Source organism: Dendrobium catenatum, unplaced genomic scaffold (assembly GCF_001605985.2).
Source record: "Dendrobium catenatum unplaced genomic scaffold, ASM160598v2 fragScaff_scaffold_1067, whole genome shotgun sequence".
NCBI classification, from domain to species: Eukaryota; Viridiplantae; Streptophyta; class Magnoliopsida; order Asparagales; family Orchidaceae; genus Dendrobium; species Dendrobium catenatum.
In genome coordinates this window covers 1,527,503-1,551,224 of record NW_021319529.1, presented here as the reverse complement: position 1 = coordinate 1,551,224, position 23,722 = coordinate 1,527,503, and the positions used below count along the sequence as shown (strand labels likewise).

Here is a 23,722-nt window from a genome sequence, read left to right as displayed (position 1 = left end):
GTTTAAGCTGCTTGAAACCCAATAATGCTCTTAGGAATTTTTGTAATTTTGATTAGGAGGGCACTTAAGCTTGTAGGTTTTTCTTTTAATTTTCTTGTAGCTCTTTTGAGCAGTAATGAGCTCGAGGTCCCTATTAAGGGCCTTGTAATTTTAATTTTAATTAACATGTAGACCAATCTGTGGGTCCGTCACACAAAAAAAAAATTAGTTTTAAAAATTGACATTCATAGGCATGAATAAATGACTCTTATTAAAAAAAGATTTCGTAACTCTTTGTATAACTTAATTTTTTAATGGAAAAATAAAAATGTATTAAACATTTTTACAAATAATCTTAAATTTTAAAATATATTTTTATGCATATAAATTAGATTTACTCAAACTTAAAATTTAATTTAATTTAATTATATTATTATATTATTTTAATATTTTTATTATTGATATAACTCATACATCATAAGAAAATCTACTTGATCAAGAATAAATCTCAATGCATATTGGAATTATTAACTTCCATAAATAATTCATTACCATCTAAACTCTGATTTTAAAAAAATTATAATCAAATTCAATGTGTTAATAAGACAAACTAATTAACTTCAATAATGTTCCATATGAGTTTAAATAATCTTCAAATATTGCGTGCTTATAATTAAATTTAACATTTTGATGAGACATCTAATATGCACAAGATGGTTTAATTCTATCATCATTAAGCCCTTCACACATTCAAAAAGTATATCTTATGATTTTGGCTACCACTACAAGAAATGCGATACTTTTCGACAGACATATCCGCCAGAAAATTTTTATAAACCACTATAAATTAATGTTTCTAGTGGATTACTATCAGATTATATTTTGTTGGAAAAATGAGAGTTGGAAATGAATTACCAGTGGAATGTTACTGTAAAAAATTATTCCAATAGATTTTCGATGAACTTTGGAATGGAGAAAACATCCTTTTTTAGAACACCATCAGAATTTCCAGTGGCATACTGGTGGAATGCAAAAATACCGGCGAGAAATTTTCTCGGTATTCCACCAAAAATCTAGTGAGGAAATCCTAAAAAAATCTACCAAAAAACTATAGCACAGAAAAAACACCCTTTTCTGTCAATTATTTTACAATATTACATTAAACTTAGTAACAACTAACAATCACTTAAAATAGTAGAAATAGGCAAATACTTCAACATTTTCATAAAAATATTAAGTAAATAATATTTACGCTATGCTTTTCAATAAATGCAACAGTTCTATAATTACCAAATAATTTTGCAATAATCGTACAATTCTTAAGCATTAAAAAAGCCAAGAAAATATTTACAATCACAGACCCTCTACTTTGAATATGTATCCTCACTCTCCTCGGGCATTGTAAGCTATTTTTCACTGAACTACTCCCTGATTCTATGAAGTTTCTCCAGTATCTTACTGCTGCATTTGCATGTTAGTTTGTGATTTTTGAACTATCTCTAGCTCTATAGTCAGGGAAACCACCTGTTGGCTAACCAACCTCTCTAAGATGCTAACTGAGAAGCTTGAGGAACCAAAGGAATGTCCCATTAAATGTGTAGGACTACAAGCCTAATCAATAAACTCTCCCCTTTCACATTACGTCAAAAATATAGTCAACATACTTAAAATCGGTGGAATTTCTGGCAGAAATTTTCGCCAGAAATTCTTTCAAGGAAAACTGACAAAAAATTTGTTGGTGTTTGCGATGACCAATATTTCTCTAGAAAATTCACCAAAAATAACATTATTTCCTATAGTGTGCATTTCTAGATAATGACACTCCCATTAGTTATAAATAGACCTCACTCTCTACTAAAAAAAAAGAGCTTGAGTTTATACCTTAACTTCAAAATGGAGATAGATTTATCATTGAATTATTTCTATTAAACCACTTATGTTGGACTAGCATTGCTGGCCACCACCATCAAACAAAGATGTTACATTCAACCACCTCAGTCAAAATGCCACTACCAGACACTAGTTATTGAACCATCATCATCGTTGTTGTTAGAACACCCTATTAAAACTGCCAAACAACTATCATACCACTATCATCTAACCATCATTGTCAAATAGATATCGTATAACCACCACCATCTGATCATTTCCATGAAACCGCAAACACCAATTTTTATCATCTAACGACCTCTATCGAACTGCCATCTTTGAAAACAACAATCTGATTCCTAATATATGACAACTACTATTGGACTATCATTGTTCAATTACTATCGTCCAATCAATTCCAATGCACTGCCATTGCCCAACCACAATCTTGTACCACCATTATCTGAGCACCTCAGTCAGACCACCATCAACAACCATCATAAAAAAAAACCATCACCACCATCAGACCGCCACTATATGACCATTATTTTATTATTGATGGCTGCCACATTAAGAATATCATTGCATGACTTCAACTATTGACCCATTAATGTTTGACCACCTCCATCAAACTACCTTTGTCTAACCACCACCATCACACTACTTCCACTTAACCACCACTATTAGACTGCAATCTTTATCACCATTAATTTGAACCACTATCATCGTCAATATCTAACAACCCTATTATGCCACCATCAAACCATTGCCTTTAGACCAGCACTATCTAACAACCTCTATCAAGCCACCATCAACATACCACTACCATCTTCCCATTATTGGTCGACCACTAATATCAAACCACTATATTAGCAAAAATTTGACCACCACTATAATCATTGTCAAAAAACCATCATTTGATCACCTTTACCTAGCCACCATCATAGGACAATTATCATTATACCACCACTATTAGATCACTATCATTGGCCATCACTATCAGATTACCATTACTCGACCACCACTTTAAGACCACTTAACAAAACTATCATCATCCAATAACTATCATCAGACCGCTATGGTGTGACCACCATCACCATCATTGTCCAACCATTATTCACCATCATTTTCCAACCATTATTATTAGATCACCATAATCTATCCATCATCCTATGACTGCCTCCATCTAACCACTACCACTTTTTGTAATTGAATACTTCATTAATAATAAAAGAAAATTGAGCTTAGGAGAGAGAAGATCCGTAATTCCCTGTTTTGATGATTTTTGAAATCCTGCTACGCGGGTTTTCAGCAACGTCGTCAATGGCGTCGCAGGATCACCGGCCACCTTTGGCCGGTGGCCCCCTCAAAATTTGCCAACCTACTCCCTCTTCTAGGATTGTTTCACGTCTCAGTTCGGAGTCGTCTCCGCCAGCTTTTAGAGACAACGGTCACGGTAAAGAATTCAATTTATGGTCAATGAAGGAACGCCCCCTAGTAATTTCAGAAGGTGGTAGAGTCGTCAAGAAGAAGACCCTTGAATTTATTGGTAAGGGAAAAAAAATTTTAATTGAAGATGAGTTTAATCTCAAGTCTACTGAGTTCTGTGACGATACCACTAAACCCCGGAGTGATGTTTCAAAATAATCTGCTAATTGCATTTCCACTTCTTGTGTTAATGCTGCTGATAAGAATATGATAAAGTCAAAGGTAGATCAGAACTCAAACATGAACAACCTGATTACTGATGATCAGGTTTTGGTTGAAGATGCGGTAGTTACTAAGGAACATAAAGGCAATGATCAAATTACTGACCTGGTTACTATTCGGGAATGCGATTTTGGAGTTCTAGGTAATTGTGATATGAATTCTAAGGTTGCTAAAAATTCAAAGAAACCTGTTAATGTAAATGCTGGCACAAATGTGTGGAAGAGGAAAGCAAATATCAAAGTATCTGATTTGAATTTTGGTAAGGATTTTGTGGAAGAAGATGGTGTGGTTAAATTAAATTTTGAGAAAGAGTTGGACGACTCTAACAAATTGAAAAAATCCTTAGTTATCAAAATTTTTTGAGATAACATTCCTTTCCATGTAATAAGCCTTGAACTAAGAAGGCAATGGGGAAGATTTGGGAAATTTCATTTGACTCAGCTTGGATTGAGCTGGGTCCTTTGTGCCTTAGAAAATCCTGATAGTTTGGAAGAAATTATAGCCTCAGGTCCCTATTATGTGAATGGGAATATTGTTGGAATGGATAGATGGACAGCATCTTTTTCTCCCTCCTTGTTTAAAGGTGTCACAGCCCCTATCTGGATCCGTATGTCCAACCTCCCTCTTCAATGTTGGGACGAAATCAACGTATGTAAAATTGCTTCCATGGTGGGTACTCCTTATTTGATTGATGGGAATATGTTCCAATGGAGTAGAAGGGAATACACAAGAGTTTGTGTGCGTATTAAACTTGATGAAAAAATACCTTTGGGAGTTTGGGTTGAAGGTAACTTGGGAAAGTTTTATCAAAACATTGAGTATGAGAGATTTTCCACTTTTTGTTTTACATGTGGAAAGCTTGGACATCTCAAAGAAGATTGTTCAAAAAAAGTTATACTAGGTATTACTTCAAAGCCAGATATGGGAATTCAGGTTAATGAAGAAATTTTGATTGAAGACAGTAATCTGAAAGAAATAGCTTCAAAAGCTTTTGTTGTTAATGGATCCAAGGGAAAGGAAAATTGGCCTTGGATTCAGGTTGAAAACAAGAAGAAGAAAATTCCTGGAACTGTTAAAAAAACTAAATTTTTCAATAAGGAAAAAGTTCAAAAGAAATTCGTGTTGAAGTTACAAAGGATCTGGTTGATATCAATTTAATTAATTCTGATAAACCGGGTGAGGAGACATATGCTATGAAGCCTTCTTTGATAGTTTCAGATATAGATCATCATGGTGGTAATATTTTTAAATCCAGAGCAATTGTCAGCCCGTCTCAGGATAATAAACACAATGCCAACAAATTTGAAGCCTTAAAAGATCTCTTAGAGGAGGAGGAGAATAATGAAGAATTGATACTTCCAGAAAAATAGAATTTCAGCAGGGATGATATTACAGAAGAAAAACCTAACATGCTAATTCTGTCCAATGTTGTTCAGAAAAATATGGGAGAGATTTCTACTACAGCTAAGAAGAAGGGTTTGAAACAATTAAAAGGGCTTGGACCAATAAAATTGATGACAAGAAACAGAATAACAGATGGTGATGAGAAGGAGAAAGGGGGGAGTCTCTCCCCACTTATCCAAAAATGAATTCAATAGTGATTTGGAATTGTAGAGGAGCCAAGTAAAAAAAGGCTTCTCTATACCTTAAGGAGATTGTTAAAGATCATAAAGTTATTTTTGTTGGTCTGTTGGAAACTAAATTGTCTTTTATTGACAATATGGAAGTGGAATCTTTAATTTGCATTGGTTCGGAATTCTGTTATGTTCCTTTAGCTGGTCTTTCAGGAGGGATTTTGGTCATGTGGAAGAGCAAGTTGGCTTCATTTAATGTGATAGATACCTCTTCACAATTCATTATAGGTGATCTGGATATTCCTCTCATTGGTAAATGGAAAATTGCTACTTCTTATGGCAGTAAAGAAGTTTACAAAAGAATAGATATTTGGAAAGGTTTGGAACCTCACATTTCTAATGACTTTCCTTTAATCATTGGTGGGGATTTTAACTGTTTTCTTGCTAAAGAAGAGAAGAAAGGAGGTAGAAGATTTATATTGTTTACGGGGCCTAAAGATATGAAGTCTTTTATGTCTTCTAATAATCTTTATGAACTTAAATTCATGGGACCTATGTTTACTTGGAGTAATAATAAGAAAGGGCTGGACCGGATCATGGAAAGATTGGATAGGATGATTGTTAACTCTTACTCTGTCAACACTAACCAACTTCTAGTGGTTAAGCATCTTCCTAGAATTACATCTGATCACTGTCCTATTCTTTCGAATCTTAGCAGTTCGTCTCCTAAACTCAGCAATTCTATCAAATTTGAGAACATATGGGCTTCTTACCCGGCATCATATTCTATGGTGAATAAAGTTTGGAATAGGAAAGATGTTGGTTAACCTTCTAATATCCTTAATACTAAAATGAGAAGAACTCTGAAAACTTTATACTTTTGGAGCAGGGCAAAGCACAAAAACTTGGAACAATTGAAGGATATTCTAAAGAGGGAGATTCTACAACTTCAAGAGAAGGAAGCTGTGAATGGATTGCTATCTTCTGATGAAATCTATTTGCTGAAATTCAAAAATGACAAATTAAACTCTACTTTGGCTGGGTTAAGTACCTGGTAGAAACAACAGGTAAAAGTGAAGTGGATTACCGAAGGTGATCAAAACTCTAAATTCTTTCACTCTTTTGCTAGTGCTAGGAAAAATGTCAATTTCATTTCTAGCATTAAGGATGATTTGGGAAATTTGTTTGAAAATCAAAATGAGATTGAAGAAGTTCTGATCCATTATTTCAAAAATAAATGGTCTGAAAAAACTTGTATGCTTACTGGTTGGCCGGATAATAGAAATTGTCTGGATGAGGAAGATAGATTGCTGCTTTGTAAAGAATTTTCTATTGAGGAAGTGGAAGAAGCTCTTAAAGGAACTACGGATTGCACAGCTCCAAGAGAAGATTGTGTTTCTTATTCTTTTTTGAAGAGTTACTGGCCCATTATTAAATCTGATTTATGGAAAGTAATTCAATTATTCCTTCTTACAGATGATATGAATAAGAATTGGAAAAAAACTCACATTGTGTTGATTCCCAAAATCAATAATCCAATATATGCAGCTCATTACAGACCTATTAGTCTTTGTAATACGGTCTATAAATTAATCTCCAAAGTTCTTCTCAACAGGATCAACAATATTATCCCAAAACTGATTTCTGTGGAGCAAGCGGCCTTTATCAAAGGAAGGGCACTTCATGATCATGTTCTTATTGCCCAAGAGTTATTTCATAAGTTCAGACATTCTAAAGCTACTAAGGGATTGGTTTCTATCAAGTTAGACATGGAACAAGCCTACGATTCCATGGGGTGGCCGACTCTTTGCAAAGTGTTGGAATATTTTGGTTTTCCAATATCCTTCTCTAAGCTGATTATGGGTTGTGTGTTGAACCCTTCATTTGCTATTTTAATTAACGGGATACCTTCTAATTGGATTGAAGCTAGTAGTGGCTTTAGACAAGGATGTCCCTTGTCATCGTATCTTTTTATTCTCTGCTCACAGCTACTTTCAAATGCTATTTTGGAGAAGGAAAATATTGGTGTTCGGGTTAGCAGCGATAGTCCTAGAATCTCACATCTCCTATATGCTGATGATATAATTATTTTTGATGAAGCTAAAATCACTAATGTGAAGTTGATTAAGGAAATCATTAAGAAGTATTGCAATTGGATTGGACAAAAAGTCAATACAGCTAAATCTGGTTTGCTTTTTGGTAAAGCTATCAACAAAAAGATGAAGAGGAAGATAAAAACATACTGGGCTATAAAGAGGTGAAAGAATTCTGTTATCTTGGCACAAGATTGGCTTTGAGAAGACTATCCCGATCAGATTATCAATTCATTATTGATAATGTTATGAAGAAGTTGAATAGCTGGGGTTCTAAATTTTTGTCTCTAGCCGGCAAAATCACCTTGGTTAAATCGGTTATTCTTTCCATTCCCTCTTTTCATACTTCTATTTCTTTAATTCCAAAATCAATCCTTGAAGAGATTGAAAAATTATGTCGTAATTTCATTTGGAATAAAAGTAATAATGGGCAAGGCTTACATTATGTTAGCTGGAAAAAAACTTTGTGAATCTGTTGATAACGGTGGTAGGGGGCTGCATTCTTGTATCAACAAAGTTGGTCCTCTTAGAGCTAAATTAGCTTGGAAATACTTAAAAGAGGGTGATTATCTATTGCATAAAACATTATTTCCTAAATAAGGTTCTTTTTGGAGTGTTGGAAACAGAAACAGATCTGTTTCGGTGGAATGGAAGGTTATTAAAGACGGGAGCAAACATCTGAAACCAATTGTGAGGTGGGAAATTGCCAATGGCCAATCACTTAATGTTCTGGAGGACATCTTGATTTTTGATAAAAGTCTCAATAGATGGCCGACGTTTGTTAATTCTCAGGTGGATATGACATATTTCTGTTCTCTGAATAATTTTATAACAGATGGTTACTGGAATATGACACAATTGGAGAAATTCTTTGGACTGGAACTTATAAAATTGATTTATATGATTCAAATCAATAATGATCTAGAAGTAGATCAGTTACAGCTTACGCATATGGAATCAGGTAAAACTATTACCTCTATTGTTGCTAACTATAATGTTCAACAGTCCCCTGCTTCTAATAGATGAAAGTGGATAAAGAGTTCTATGTTGAATGCCCGTGCTGAAAATTTCTGGTGGAGAGTATTAAATGATGCTTTGCCTACTTTTGCTTTTCTTTCCTATAGAAGAATAGGAAGGACGGTGAACTGCCCAAGAGGTTGCAATGTAGAGGAGAATATTGATCATGTGGTTTGTAATTGTTTGAAAATTATAGATGTTATTCATCATCTAAATAACTGGGGAATTGGTATTTCAATTTTTTCATCCAAGGAAGATACTTTAAATTGGTTGGAAAAGCAAAATATTTCATTTCCAATATATACTGTAATGCTATTCATCTCACTTGGAAAGAGAGAAATGAATTAGTTCATGGTAAGAAGGAAAGAAGCTCAATTTTCATTGCAGTGGAGACTATTACTTATGTAGGAGCTTCTAAATCTACCAATTATACCTCTATGGGCCGGTTGAATACTAATCAGCTTATGATGTTAGAAGATCGTTGGTACTCTCCTCCACCCAATTGGATCAAGATAAATGTTGATGCGACTTTATATTCTTCTTATAAAGGTGGTATAGGAGGAGTAGTCAGAGGTCACAAAGGTCGGTTGATTGCAGCTTTCGGCTATCCTCATATTCATTAGGATATTACTTATCTGGAACTTCTAGCAATAACATCCATTCAAGATGTTATCAATAAATGGAGATATGATTACAAAGGTATCATTATAGAGAGTGACAATGCAAATGTCATCAAGCTCATTCACAAAGCTCTCAATAAAGGAAGAAGAGGTAATGATAAGTTTTCCTTTATTTTTGATTTGAACTTTGTTTTTTTTTTTTAATTGCATTAAGAGATATTGTAATAAGTTAGCGGATCTTTGTGCTAACTTTGGGGTTTTTTCTTCTTTTTGGTGGGAATACTTACTTTTGGACATGGTTCCTCCATCATTTGTCAATATTTTGAAGGAGGAATCCGCAACTTGCATTTAGCATGCTGTTTATCTTTGTGTTTCCTCTTTTCTAGTTTATAATGCAATTTTTTTTGCTCTTTCAAAAAATGAAAAAAAAAAACACTACCACTTAATCACCATCAGATTACCACCACTTGACCACTATCATCAAGCCACCAACATCATCACTATCAGACCATCGTATTTGGACTATCATTGCTTGACCACCACCATTAAACTATCATTTCTTTATCAATTCCATTAAAACACAATTTTTAGCCTTGTTAAACCACCATCACCAAAACATTGCCCTTAAACTATCATCACTCTACCATTATGGCCCGATAACCATCATTTGGCCATCACCATTTAATCATTACTATCCGACCATCACTATTTTCAAACCATCACCATTGAACCCCTTGTCTCTTGATCTCCATCAAATCACCATTACTCAATGACCATCACCCAACTATAGTCATGTGATCACAATCACCTAACTATAATTCTCAACCACCATCTTACAACTACTGTTACTCAATCACTGCATTTGATTAAGGTCTCCTGACCACTATCCCTTATGCATGATTTTTAACCATCATAATCTCTCGACCACCATCGCATGACTTTAGTCCGTAAAACACTGTGACTTGATAATGGTCTCTCAACTATCACCACTAGATTATAGTCTCTCAACCATCACTGTCATCCAATAATGGTCTACTTACTATTATCTCCTAATTATAGTCTACTGAACACCATCACCCAGTACGGCACCCTTGACCCCTATCATCCAATTATGGTTTACCTTCCACCATCGCTTAACTACAGTATCCCGATCACATCACCAAACAAAGGTCACCCACCATCGCCTACAATACTGATGCATGTCATTACTTTTAAGATAGATGGAAGCCATTGATTTCAATGCCAATTCTTGCCAACTTTGTGTGCTTCTATCATCAATAACATTGACGCGCGCAATAGCTTATATGACTAATATGCAATACTAATGCCTACATGCTGACTTCATCGCCTACCATTGCTAATAATTTTTATATATGTCATTATTTATAAGGCTAATGCACTTTGCTGACATCCACTAACTTATTTCCTACCATCACCCTCAATAATGATGCTCAATACATGAAATTTCCTATAAGATTGATGGATACCATCGACATTAACTTTGACTCATGATGTCAACATCAAGAAATTCTGGACTTAAGGTAGACCACCCAAAGATACTATAAATGATCTCTGAAAGATAACAATAATGCTTCATGGTTCTTCCAACTTCCACCATGAAATCCATATTTTATCGGCTATGTCTACTATATTTTTCAATTATGGAGAATGACATCATTTATAAACAACAATATACACTAGTTTAATGAATTCAACAATTTTATGCTTCATGATTTTTTTTAATTCTCATATTTTTACATAAAAACTTTGGTGTCTCTTACAACTCTTTTCTTATCCATAAAATGCTAGACCACCATAAAAGTCTACGATGTTAAACACAAATTCTCTATTACTATGAATTTTCTAGTAAACAATAATTATAATGTAATCTATATTTTTCTTTATTTTGTATTCAAATAATTTGAAGATGAATATAATTAGATTTTTAAAAGAAAATTAACAAAATTATTTTTTAATGTTCGAAGAAGATCCAAACTTATTAACTAAAATATATATTAAAATCAACAACTATAAAACAATATATTATAAGGTAAATATGATAAAAGATAAAATATTAAAAAGTAGATTTATATTATAAGTAAATTTGTTCTCAAATTTTAGAACAACATGTTGAGTACAATCATAACAGCTTGAATTTAACAAATAAAAACTTGGACACAACCAAAGATAAGAACAATAAAGTGTCCAAATATACTAATATATGTATCACTGTAAAATGTGCTCCTAAAGTTGATCGATATTGAAGACATTTTCATTAAGAATAACAGGTGAATTTTCAATTTATAAGTGTGAATTTTGACTATTAAGCTTTAGTAACGAGTTCATTAAAATCAATAGTGCATCCTCAAAAAGTAGTGTATTGTTTTCCACATCTATAATTGACATCTTATTCAAATATTATGTGTATGCATCTCATATTCAACACAATGATATCATTAACTTTAAATGACTCAAAACACTTACTAATTTTCTCCATCACACCCTCGACTTTATATGTAATTCAATCATGCATCACCATGTATAGCAAGGTAAATCAAATATGTTCATTCCAAAATAGAAGTCAAGTGCAAAACAAAAAATTTGAATTTTGTTAAAATTTTATCAAACATATGATTGAAATTTGATCGAGCTTATTAAAAGTTAGAATTATTTTTCAACATTGATGGAAACTTTTTCGACCTTAACCAAACCCTCTTCAACTATATTTCAATCTTGGTTATAAAATACAAACACATTTTAAATAAGGTTTAAAAAATTTTATTCATGTGCCAAATATATTTCAATCAATGCTAAAATAACTTTTAAGTGTTCAATATTTACAATTATAAGTGTACATATACAACATCACTAACATTCAACAATAATCACTAAACCTTGTATTGGGGCTTTATCACAAAACAATCACAAATGAATGATAACCACAAAGTATAAGTTATTAAGAATTGAAAGTGTTGATCAATTTATTGCTCAAAAAATCTCTTATATAAATTAGAGCGCCACTTCAAAATTTTAAATTATGAGAATTTTGGTGCAAACAAAATTTTTTTTATATATTTCTACAATAAATAAAAAACTTTAGAATACTTCTTCAATTTCAAACCTTATAAAATAGATAAAACCAAAATTTTCTTAATATTAATAGGCTATTTTAAATCATATTCTAATTTAGTATTTTATTTCAATTATATTTTAATATAAAAAATATTTAGCATATAATATATTTTTGTATTATTAAATAAATTGATGACAACGAGCACACAGTGGCAGTGCTTGATGGCTCACAAAGACAAGTGGTGATCAGGATAATTTTCATCTTTAAAAATTAAAAGCATTGTTAGTTATTTTGTACATCTTCAAAATCAACTTGACTTATTATTATATATAAAATAAATAAAACAACTACAAATTACAATTCAAATATATTTTTTAAAAACAAAAACAAAATACAATCGCCAACAGCCTCTAGAATTTTCTAGATTTTCTGTATCTTCGTACCTAATTCCATATGAATTTCTACTTCATCATTCCCGTGATTTTTAAGTGTTCTACCTAAAATTTCTCAAAACTCAAAAAACAGGAATTAAAAACTCCACTTCAGCCTTCATATTCTGAACCATCTAATACTAGGTTTACACCAACTATTCTCTTTATAACAAGCTGCGATCCAAACAAACTGGGCATAATCCAGAACATAGTATCATTTCAGCATTGATATAAAAATTAAATTATTTAAAAATTAAATCTTAGCTAAAACTGACAAATTAGCAACAAAAACTTCAGTTTTATTTACTTTACAACCACTTCCCTGGTTTAAAGAACATTCCAAGCAAGAAGAAAATAAAACATGAATGAAATAGATTAGATAATAAAACCAAACAAAAAAACCTCAGGCAAAACAAGTTATCTGAAGCAACTCAAGCTATCAATAAAGAACCAGTTAGTTAATTATACATACAATAGGGGAAATGCCTAATTTATAATATTCAGAGAGGCGATAATGATATCATAGCATTATTACAAGGTATATAATTTCAATAATTACATAAGTTAATGCCCATAATTTGTTCTTTTCATCATCCAAATAAATTCATCTGCATCAACCTCACCATCACCTGCAACTCCACCATAAAAAACTGTCCTTTAGTTTTTTTTTTTAAGTGGTAGGAAGTAATAATATTTTTGTATTAAAAAGTGTTTAAGAAAGCAATAATCAAGTTATCACAATAAAACCTAAATGAAAAATTATCAATAAAGTGGTTTGTAATGATAGAAGTGTTCCAGACAAAAGAAGTCAATGGCGTCTTGAAAAAAAAAATACAGATAAGTTACCATGGCTAAATGAAGAAAGTTAACAGTGCGCTAGGGTTTCTCTGCTCCTTTACGCGCTGCTGATCCTTCTTCAATCGCCTCCTCCCTCCGGCGCTGCCGGAGGCCTGCTCTCCTCTTCGCTTTTTTAGTGTGCATGGATCCTTCTCTTCTTCCCTCAGATTTTCCTCCGCTTGCCTCGTCTGCTGGGATCGGGGCGCGTTCTACTCCGAAAGATTGGTCTCAAGTATTTGTGTCTGGCAACTCCACTTCGAATGCCATCAAATTTTCTCATTTCCTGGAAGAGCCCGATGTGATTCCTTTTTCGGGTGACAAGCTTCTCCAAGGTGGGGAGGATTGGAAGCTTTGCTTGGTTGGTTATTCTATCGGGCGTCGTCCCTTTTATGAAGCACTCTTGGGAGCCATCAAAAAAACTTGGAGCTTAAAAGGGTCAGTTCAGCTTCTCTCCCTGAGCGATGGTTTTTTTCTCCTGAGATTCTCTTGTAGCGAAGATTTCGACATGGTATGGTCGAGAGGTGTATGGTTCATGTTAGGGAAACCTTTTGTGCTTCAGAAATGGCACCCGAAATTTACCCCTAAGAAGGAGGACTTCTCCTCTGTCCCTATCTGGGTGAAAATTCACAACTTGCCGCTAGCTTGCTGGAATTCTGAGGATATGTCGCGGGTTGCGAGCAAAATAGGCATCCGCTTGCAGCTGACAGTCTGACGGAACAAAAGGCTCGTCTTACTTTTGCTCGCATCTGTGTTCTTGTTGATCGAGATGCTGTATATCCTGAAGAGATCAAGGTGTCGCTGGATGGTGATGTTGTTTGCCTGAAAGTTCAATACGAATGGAGACCAACCCCCTGTGAGCACTGTAAGTCCTTAATGCATTACTCTTCATCTTGTCCCTCTCAGCCTGATAAGGAAACCAATGATAAAGACAAGAAGGTTACTAATTTCCGGGGTAGAAGCAATAGCAGGAAACCTCGGAATCGGTCTTTTTCTACTAGTAATAGAGTTTCTAGGCCTCCTGTTTACTCTGTTGCTAAGCCGAACATCCCAGAAGATGAAGCTGTTATTACTGAAAATAATGAACCTCCCAAGGATACTCCGGCTGCCTCCATTATGATCCCTAATGCTCAGGGGATCCCTTTGCTGTATCAGCCTCATTCCCCTTCATCTTCCCCCTCTGGTCTTCCGAAATCCCAAAGAATTCAGATAGCTGAAAACCATGTGGTGAATGATATTCCCAATCTTAATTCTCCAAATGAGGAAGCTTCTTCTTCCTCTAGCCTCCTGCTTGTCAAACCCTCTTCTCTTCAGCAAGAAATCATTTCTCCCAATAAGTTTGATGCCTTAAACGTTGAGGAGGAATCTTGTTCTCATATGGAACCTATTTTGGATCCTATCTGTGACCGACAATATGAAGATTTTGAGGAGGTTAAGTCCAAAAACAGTAAAGCTACTCAGAAGAGTAAAGTGCAAAATTCCAGTGCTGTTTCGAAAAAATCTGCTAAGGGGAAGCAGGTCAAAAAACCCCAGCCTCACTCAAATTCTTAATGTCTTTTCCACCCATTGCGGCGTGGAATATCAGGGGGTTTAACCGCCCTGATAAGGTTCTTTGCTGTAAACGTCTCATCCAATCTTTTAATCTTGATTTGATTTGCATTTTAGAGAATAGGATCAATGTGGCTTCTTTACTTGATCCTTTCTTTGACTCCTCTCACAGTCTCTTTGCTAATGAAGGCAGCTGTCACAATTTCTCCCTCTCCATTTTTGGGAGAATATGGGTTAAGTGGAATGCTTCCAAGATGAATTTTATTTCTAATATCATCTCTTCTCAGATGATCTCTGGTACTATCACTGTTGCTAATGACCCTGTCCTTGAGCTATCCGTTATTTATGCTGCTAATAGCACTCATGATCGAAAATTATTATGGGCTGATATTGCTAATGCTGCTCCTGATGAGAGCTTTCCTTGGGTTGTCATGGGCGACTTTAATTGCTGCAGATATACCTCTGATAAGCTGGGGGGGACTCCTATCTCACAATCTTCTCTTGCTGATTTCAATAATATGATCTTCTTCAATAAGCTAATGGACTTGCCTTCTATTGGCTGCAAATATTCGTGGTTCAACCAACGTCTTGACAATCCCATACACATCAAACTTGATAGAGCGTTAGTGAATGATAGCTGGTTGAATTCTTTCTCTGATTCCTATTGCTCTTATCAAAGTCCATCCTGCTCAGATCACAGCCCGATCATTCTTCATTCTGGAAGAAATTTTAAGGTTCAGCACAGGTTCTTATTTAAAAATTACTGGACATGTATTGACAAATATTGGATTCTCCTTCTTGACTTCATCAGCTCTCCCTGTTCAGGAAATCCTCTTATACATTTCTGCAATTTTCTGAAAATGCTTAAAAGAGGTATTAAAAAGGAAAGTTGGGCTTCTTCCTCCTCTGTTGACTCCCATATTGACTTGCTTCATTCTAGACAGAGGGATTTGCTGAATAATCTGCATGTGGACCACATTAATATTCTTAACAATCAGGCTTTTAAGGATATTAATGTTGAGTTGGGCAATTTTATTTCCATGCAAGCTTCTTGGATTATTCAAAGGGCTAAGGTGAATTGGATTAAAAACGGTGAAGATGATCTCAAATTTCTCTATTCTAAAATCAGGAGAAGAAAAGCTTGTTCGAACGTTATTATTAATGTGACAGCCTCTAACCCCAACTCTTCCAGATCAGAGCTTGTTTCCTCCATCATCCATTACTTCCAAGAGCTTTACAATCCTTCTCCCCCGCCGTGTATGAACCTGGGCATTTTTCCTATGGGTTCCGTTTTACCTGCTGATTATGCTAGCTCTATTATTAGCCCTGTCACTGATGAAGATATCAAATCGGTTGTTTTCATGGGAAAATCTATGGCTGCTCCGGGGCCTGATGGGTTCAATTTTCATTTCTACAAGTCTAGCTGGCATATCATTGGGCCTTTGGTTTGTAAGGCTATCAAATCCTTTTTTCTTAAAGGTTTCCTTCCTAACGGAATTAAGGCCACTGCGCTTGCCATCATTCCAAAAAATAAGGATGCGGCAAACATCAATGATTTTAGGCCAATTGCCCTATGTAATGTCCTGTACAAAATTATAGCTAAAGTGATGGCTGAAAGATTGAAGCCTGTTATGTGTTTAATTGTTAAAAATAATCAAGCGGGTTTTGTGAAATCCAGAGTTTCTACGGACAATATTTTGGGCTGGGCTAGTGACATTTATACTATGCGGGGAAAAGAGGTCGGCCTATAATCTTTTGTGCAAAATTAGATATAAAAAGGCCTTTGATTTCTGTAATTCTCATTGAGTTTTTTTACTCGGCTACGACTGTAATCAAAAAGGCTTCCCTAAGGAGTTCACTCATGGAATCAGAGCTTGCATTTCGGGGTGAACTATTCAATTGTTCTCACGGTGGCTTCTTGAAGGTTATTTCTCCTCTTCGGCGGGTGTGAGGCAGGGGTGTCCTCTTAGTCCCTATCTTTTCTGCCTTTGTCATGGATGCTTTTTCTAATTTACTTGAGGGAAGAGGTTTTAAGGCATTGCTCAAATGATTTCCTCTCACTATTTACTGTAATGCTGACGATATTTTGATCTTTGGGGAGCCAGCTTAGACAATTGTCGGATCCTGGACTCTGTTCTTTTGGATTTTGCAATTCTCTTCGGGCCTTTTATACTCAACCGAGATAAATGCTCTATCATGTTCCCAAAGCAACCAGAAAAATCAACAAGATATATGTAACTGATTGAATATTGCATACCATTGTTAACAAGATATCCTACTTGGTTAATTCCTCTATCATTTTACAGGCTTAAAATGGATGAATATTTACCCCTTATGGATAGCAAATAACAGGAAGTTGAAATGGTTGGAAAAGCCTAATCTGTTGTTCTTTTGCTGGGAGATTACAATACTTGAAATTTTACAATTCAAGAATACTATTGCGTATTGGATTCGGGGTGCTTATTTATGCCTAAAATATGTTTATAATTCTATAAAAAGCATTGTGCTAGGTTTTCTATTTTTTGGGGACTCTTCTTCCCTCCAAGAAACTGCACATGGTTTCTTGGGCATAAAATTTTGGCTTGCCCAGGTTAAGGGGGTTGGGGATCCCTTTAATTGCGGCTCTGCAGCATGCTTTTAAACTGTTCAGGTTTATTTTCCTAGGATGTACATTGCTCATCCTTTATCCTCATGTTTCTTCATAAGTACATTTCTCCCTGGAAACCGGTCCAAGCTTAATGCTTTCTAAATTTGGAGAGCATCACCTAAATCTGTATGGATTCGCTAAAGCCTCCTTCTTCAATTTTAAGATCACCCTAACTCCCCATCTCTGAAATGGATCATTGGTGTTCATGGTGTTTACTATGCTGAGTTCTTGGGGGATGCTTTCCAATGACTTACATTCCTTGACTGTAGTCTGTTTGATTATTGTTTCTGGTAATCTTATGAGACCCTGATCCCTTGGCGTCACCGGCTGTTGGCAGGCATTTTATAGCTGCAATGTCTTAGACAAATGTGCTGGCATTTGTCTGCTTTGTAAAGACAAAAGCAATGCCATTTTCAAGCATTACTTAAATGAATACTATTCTGATTTGCCGGTTTGCAATTGGTATAAATTTGTTTGGCATAAAAGGTGTGTTCTTAAGCATTCGGTCTTTGTTTGGCTGGCTTTAATGGGGGGTTTAAAAACTGCTGATGCGCTGCGTATTAGACAGATTCATGTTCCGATTATGTGCAGTCTTTGCCACTCTAGCGCTGAATCTGTTTCCCATTTGTTCTTCGAATGCTCCTACTCTTTCTCTATTTTACAAGCCTTAATTCCTAGGTCTCAATGCTTTCTTTTGAGACCGACTATTATGCAGTTATTTGATTGGTTAAATGGGGAACACAATAGAAAGAAGGAGGAATTGAATTTTTATCAGTTGGTGATTGGCTGTATTATTTACTATGTTTGGAGAGAAAGAAACAACAGGAGGTTTGGTGGTAAATCTCAGTGTTCTACTACTTTGCTGTTAGGCATTAAACGTGTTCTTTTTGAGAAATTGCTGAAATGGAAAAACTCCTTGTCTTGGCTGGAAAAACTGTAATGTTGCTCCTTTGCTTCACGGGCCCTGATGTCCCTTCGTGTACTGCCTGCTATTTCGGGTATGTCTGGTCTATGATGAAGCTCCCTAAGCAGGCCCCTTGGACGGCCTCCGGGCAACCAGGGATCTCTTTGTTCGAATTTAATATTCTGAGTCCAGACATTAATGCCTGGGAGCCGTTACTTTATCTGGATTTAAGAGCAACTCAGCATCGCTTATTGACAGGTTTTCTTGCATTCTGCTCTCTCGGGTTCCTGCTGCGCCGGCTGATCTGTCTATATGTCGTCTGGGAGGCCCTCTTCTCCCTCAAGCATTGTTTTTGGTTCTCATCTTGGGCAGATGGTTTCACTAGTTTTTTTGTGCCTCTACCACTTTTTGGTTATTTCACTGTTTTTGTTGTTTTTGGTGGTATAGTTGGGGTATAGTTGTGGTTTATTTCTTTGGCCTGCGTAAGGTTTTGTTTTCTCTTACGTAGGCTGTATTTTTTGCTCTTGTTACTTTTTCTTGTAATCTCTTCTTTTTACAGAAATAGATGGGCTCATGCCCCAAATTTTCCCAAAAAAAAAAGAAAGTTAACAGTTGCTGTTCGCATGTCAGGATAAGTGCAGCTTGTATGGAAATTTGTGTGTGTGTGTGTATAGGGAGAGAGAGAGACATACAACGAAAGTGGCTACCAACTAAAATAAGTAAAACAAAATATAAATAACACAGTTACTCCAGACTCCAAACCGCGGTCTATAAAAAATATGGAAGGTTTAACATTCGGTGTGAAAAGTCCAACAAAAGTAAACACCAATGGCATATGGTAATTTTAAGGGGAAAAAATGGGCCATGATAACATGACCACAATTTATATGGAATAGATTGTAATAAAGTTGAACTTATTTTGTGAGAATTGAAAATAAATCTAAAGATTTAAAACTCTTATTAAATCAAATTTTTGGTGAGTTCATTTTTTCTTCAATTTCTTAATAAATTCAAGAGTTTCGAGTCAACTAGGTGTGTCAGCCACCAGCCGAATTCATCACAAAAACAGAATGCCCTATGAAAATGCAGAAGGGTCATCATTCTTGACATCATTAATCTTCTCATCATTAATCAGGGAAAATACAGAATGGTTCCAAAAATAACTAACATCAAATTAATAAACAGAATGACTATTTATATCATACAAGCAAGTCGTTTTGTTGTTGACCAACAGAAATCGTGAAGTTGCGAGAAACTCAGAATAGTCACTGAAACCATAATTAGCTAGGTTTAAATGGGTACGGTCCCTTACTGTAGAACCAGTCTTTTACATCTTCTGTAATGGAGGAGCTTAATTTAGAAGAAACAGCATGGAACGTCAGGGATATCTTTTCAAAATTGCAACATCAATAGCAGCAGTTCATTAACTTTATCCTAAATACCATTTGAGGTAGGATTTATGAATCCGCCTAATCCAAGCTCAGCAAAAGCCCAAATTTTACCGAAACCTCAATGACTATCTATGAAGAAGCATGATCGCAGAAATGAACACGGGGCACGAACATGAAATAACACAAACACAATAATACGACATCTGCAAAAAAGTAGGATACGAAGTTCCATGTATATGTTGTGATATTTTATAAATTATTAATATGAAATCTATAATTTATATCATTCTCTACAAAAGACATCACAAAATGAAATATACTTGCACTTATTATATATACTTCATGAGAGAAACTTTAGAATCATTAAAAATATATATAATATTATTAATAAAAAGAATTGCTTTAGCACGTAAGCATTCGTCATTTCCTTTCACATTTCATATTATTTTCCTACAAAATGGCAAAAAACTTAAAAAAATTAAATATCAGTACCATATTCAAATTAATTCGAGTTAACGCAACCCACACTATGATTCATCATTAGCACCAACACTCATGCCATCTTTAATAACACGTTCACATTTATCCAGAAAAAGCACGATTTCTAAAGATATCAAATCTTAAAGTTCAATGCACTTTGAAAATATACATTAATATAAAATTATAAAATATCTCATTTATGTAAAATTCATATATGATGCTCAATATTTAATCTTGTCAACTACCATTTCAATAAATTTCCATTAGACATCATATTTCATATCTAGCTTTAATGATTAAAAAGAAAAAACCATACTTGTTGAGAGAAGGGGAGACGGACATAGTTGGACGCATCAGCATATAGAAGAGAGAGGATAGAATTGAATATTTGTTGGATGCATAGCAACTAGAAGAGAGAGAGTAGAGGAGCCATGAGCAAGAAGCATTGTGATAGGAATTACTTCAGTTCGCAAGTAACCCCAAGGGTAATACTTGAGTTTGCAAGCAAACCTAGCAAGAATTGAAGGAAAACAGTGGGATAGCTGCTGTTTACAGCAGTCAAACAGTGAATTACAGCAATTTTTCTTAGGAAAATAGAAAAAACTGAGAGAAACAACGAAAAAATCCATTAATAGATGCAAGAAAACAGCAACGATACAAGTTTCTTCAATTTGAGAGGAAGAAATACTCTCCAAATCTCTAGCAAAGCATAAAGCCCAAACAAAACAAACCCTAGATCTCAAAATTCAGCAAATCTCAAGATGCCCCAAACCATAGCCTCCAAAAGACTAATTAAAGCCAAAATAAGCTTATAAAATCCCTAAACAGCACCTAATTCAATTTTTCCATCCTAAACGCTATTTTTTTATAACTTATTCTTCCTATTTTTACTTCATGGTGAAATAAGGCATGTTTCCAGAGTGTCCTCCTAAATGTTGTTTAATTAAGCAAGTGGGCCCCATTAGGGATCTCAAAATCATAGCCAAAAAGTTTTGACAACCATCTTTGATGTTCCTCGGTCACCATTCTTTGCTCCAACAGGTACTTCAAGCTCCTCTGATCCGTACGAACAATGAAATGCCTTCACAAAAGGTAAGGGCGCCATTTCTGAATGGCCAAGACAATGGCCATCAACTCTCTCTCTCGTACACTGATTTTAATCGAACCCAGGTTGACAACACCTGACTGAAGTATGTTATAGGTCTGTGATTTTGCATCAACACAGCCCCCATTCCATATCCTGACGCATCGGTCTCCACCATAAAGATCTGGATGAAATCCGGAAGAGCTAACATTGGAACTGTCATCATGGCTTTCTTCAACCTCTCAAAAGCTTGGGTTGCTGTCTCTCCCCACAAAAAAAATGTCCTTCAATTGCTCAAACAACGGCCAAGCGATGGTACTAGACCCCCTCACAAACCTCCTATAGCAACCAGTCAATCCTAGGAAACCCCTCAACTCCCTTATGTTTCTAGCCATTAGTCATTTCTGCATTGCCTCAATTGTTTTCTGATCGGCTACCACTCCCTTCTCAGACACTAAATGTCCCAAATACTTCACCCTAATTCAATTTTTCCATCAAAAGACTAGAAAGTAGCAGGGGCATAGTGAGCCCAAATTAGGGGTGTCAATTTCGGGTCACGGGTCGGGTTCGGGTCAAACCCGAAACTGACTCGGGTTCAAACCGGTCGACCCTAACACGACCCGGGTAGGTAAACGGGTCGATAATCCGAACCGGGACCCCACCCTGCGGGTTGCCAGGTTGACTCGACACGAGAAGGCTAGCTACAGGAGGACACTGGCGGCTGGTTGCTGGCTGCTAGCGACTTGGATGTGCAAGTGGACGCGGGCAACCTGGCTCAGAAGCAAGCGGGCTGGATCAGCCGCGCGAGCAGGTGCGCGAGCACGGACACACACGGGCAATCTCGAGTGTGCGGGTGTGCGCAGTCGAGCGCTATTGGACCGGCATACCTGCAGGCGCAGGCGAACTAAGGCAGGCGCGCAGGCGGTGCGCTGGCAATCGCGGGTCGCCTAGGTGGACACGCGGGCTGCGGGCTGGCAGGTGCTATCATGCAGGCAGCTAAGCGGGCAGCAGCAGGCAGTGCACGAGCAGCCCATTTTAAAAGAGTTGGCGGGTTGACCCGACAGGTTGTCGGGTCAACTCGAACCCGACCCGTTTTTTAAACAGGTCAAATTCTGGAACCTGAACTCGACCCATTTTGAAATCGGGTCTGGTCAAACCCGAAATTTCCAGGTTAGGTTTTTGTGTCGTGTCAAATATTGACACCCCTAGCCCAAATCACATCACCAAAAACTTGTAGTGCCCCTAGTGCATCCTGAAGGTGGTCTTCTAAATATCCATCTTTATCCTGATTTGATGGTAGCCCGACTTCAAGTCCATCTTACAAAACACTACCACTCCATGCAGCTCATCTAATAACTCATCGATCACCATAATGGGAAATTTATCTGATATCGTCTCCTTATTCAACGCCCAATAATCCACGCAAAACCTCTAGCTCCCATCTTTCTTTTGACTTGTAAATCAGGACTAGAGAAATGACTCACACTTGGTTTGATGATCCCTGCCTCCAACATCTCCCTAATCAGCTTCTCAATCTCATCTTTCTGAATTTGGGGGTAGCGGTAAGGCCGAACACTAATTGGTGACACCCCATCCATCAAAAGGATTGCATGCTCCTGCTCATTAGTTGGTGGTAAGCCCTGAGGTGGCTGGAACACCTCACTGAACTGCTGTATGTGTGGTTGTACCGCTATGGGAAAGTCTCCCTCTTCTCCTACACTAACCCTCTCCAAGAGTTGCAGGTCCATTAAATATCAACCTCCCACCTCCTATATGGATCTGATCATGGATTTGAGAGATACTCCGGCCCTGGACAACCCTGCATTGCCCTGGATAATCATCCTCTTTCATCCCACTATTAGTTTCATCCTAAGAGCAACCCAATTAACATTGGTCTCCCCCAAGCTCTGCAGCCATTTCATCCCCAGGATGACATCGATACTTCCAACTATAAGGGAAAAAAATCCTCCCTCACATGTATCCCTTGAATGGTCAGCACCACTCCCTTGCAAACTCCTCTATCTCCACCTTCCCAATACCCATCATCACTCCATATCCTCCTGTGTCCACTAATTTCACCCCCAACTGATTTGCGATCTGGTTAGAGATGAAATTGTGGGTGGTCCCACTATCAATCAGCACCACTATCTCACGATCAACTATTTCTCCCCTCACTTTCAAGGTGTGATTAGGGGTGAATCCCACCACAGAGTTTAGAGAGACTTCTGCAGCATATAGATGTAACTTCTCTTCCTCCACTATCCTGCTCTCACCTCCCTCTTCAGTTTCCTCATCATTACAGATGGTGAGAACCTAAAGAGTTTGGTCCTTACACCTATGCCTTGGCATGTACTTCTCATCACACCTGAAACACAACCCCCTTAAACCTCTTCTCCTATATCTCCTTCTCACTGAGCTCCTTAAAATTTCCCCCAGGCCCCCCTCCTCCAAACTTCTCCTTTGGTACT

General features: G+C 36.4%; 1 protein-coding gene across 4 annotated transcripts in view; it reads right to left on the bottom strand.

The window, feature by feature from the left end:
- Window positions 1-12,783: 12,783 nt before the first annotated feature.
- Window positions 12,784-23,722, bottom strand: part of LOC110115932 (caltractin) — a 39,824-nt gene continuing 28,885 nt past the window's right edge. For all 4 annotated transcript variants that reach the window (XR_003701960.1, XM_028698340.1, XM_028698339.1 and 1 more), the window contains one exon: window positions 12,784-12,995. Coding sequence is in view for 1 of the 4 variants with exons in the window: in XM_020849343.2 (XP_020705002.1) it covers window positions 12,931-12,995 (65 nt within the window). In the remaining 3 variants the exon portion in view is untranslated. The remainder of the gene's footprint in view (window positions 12,996-23,722) is intronic.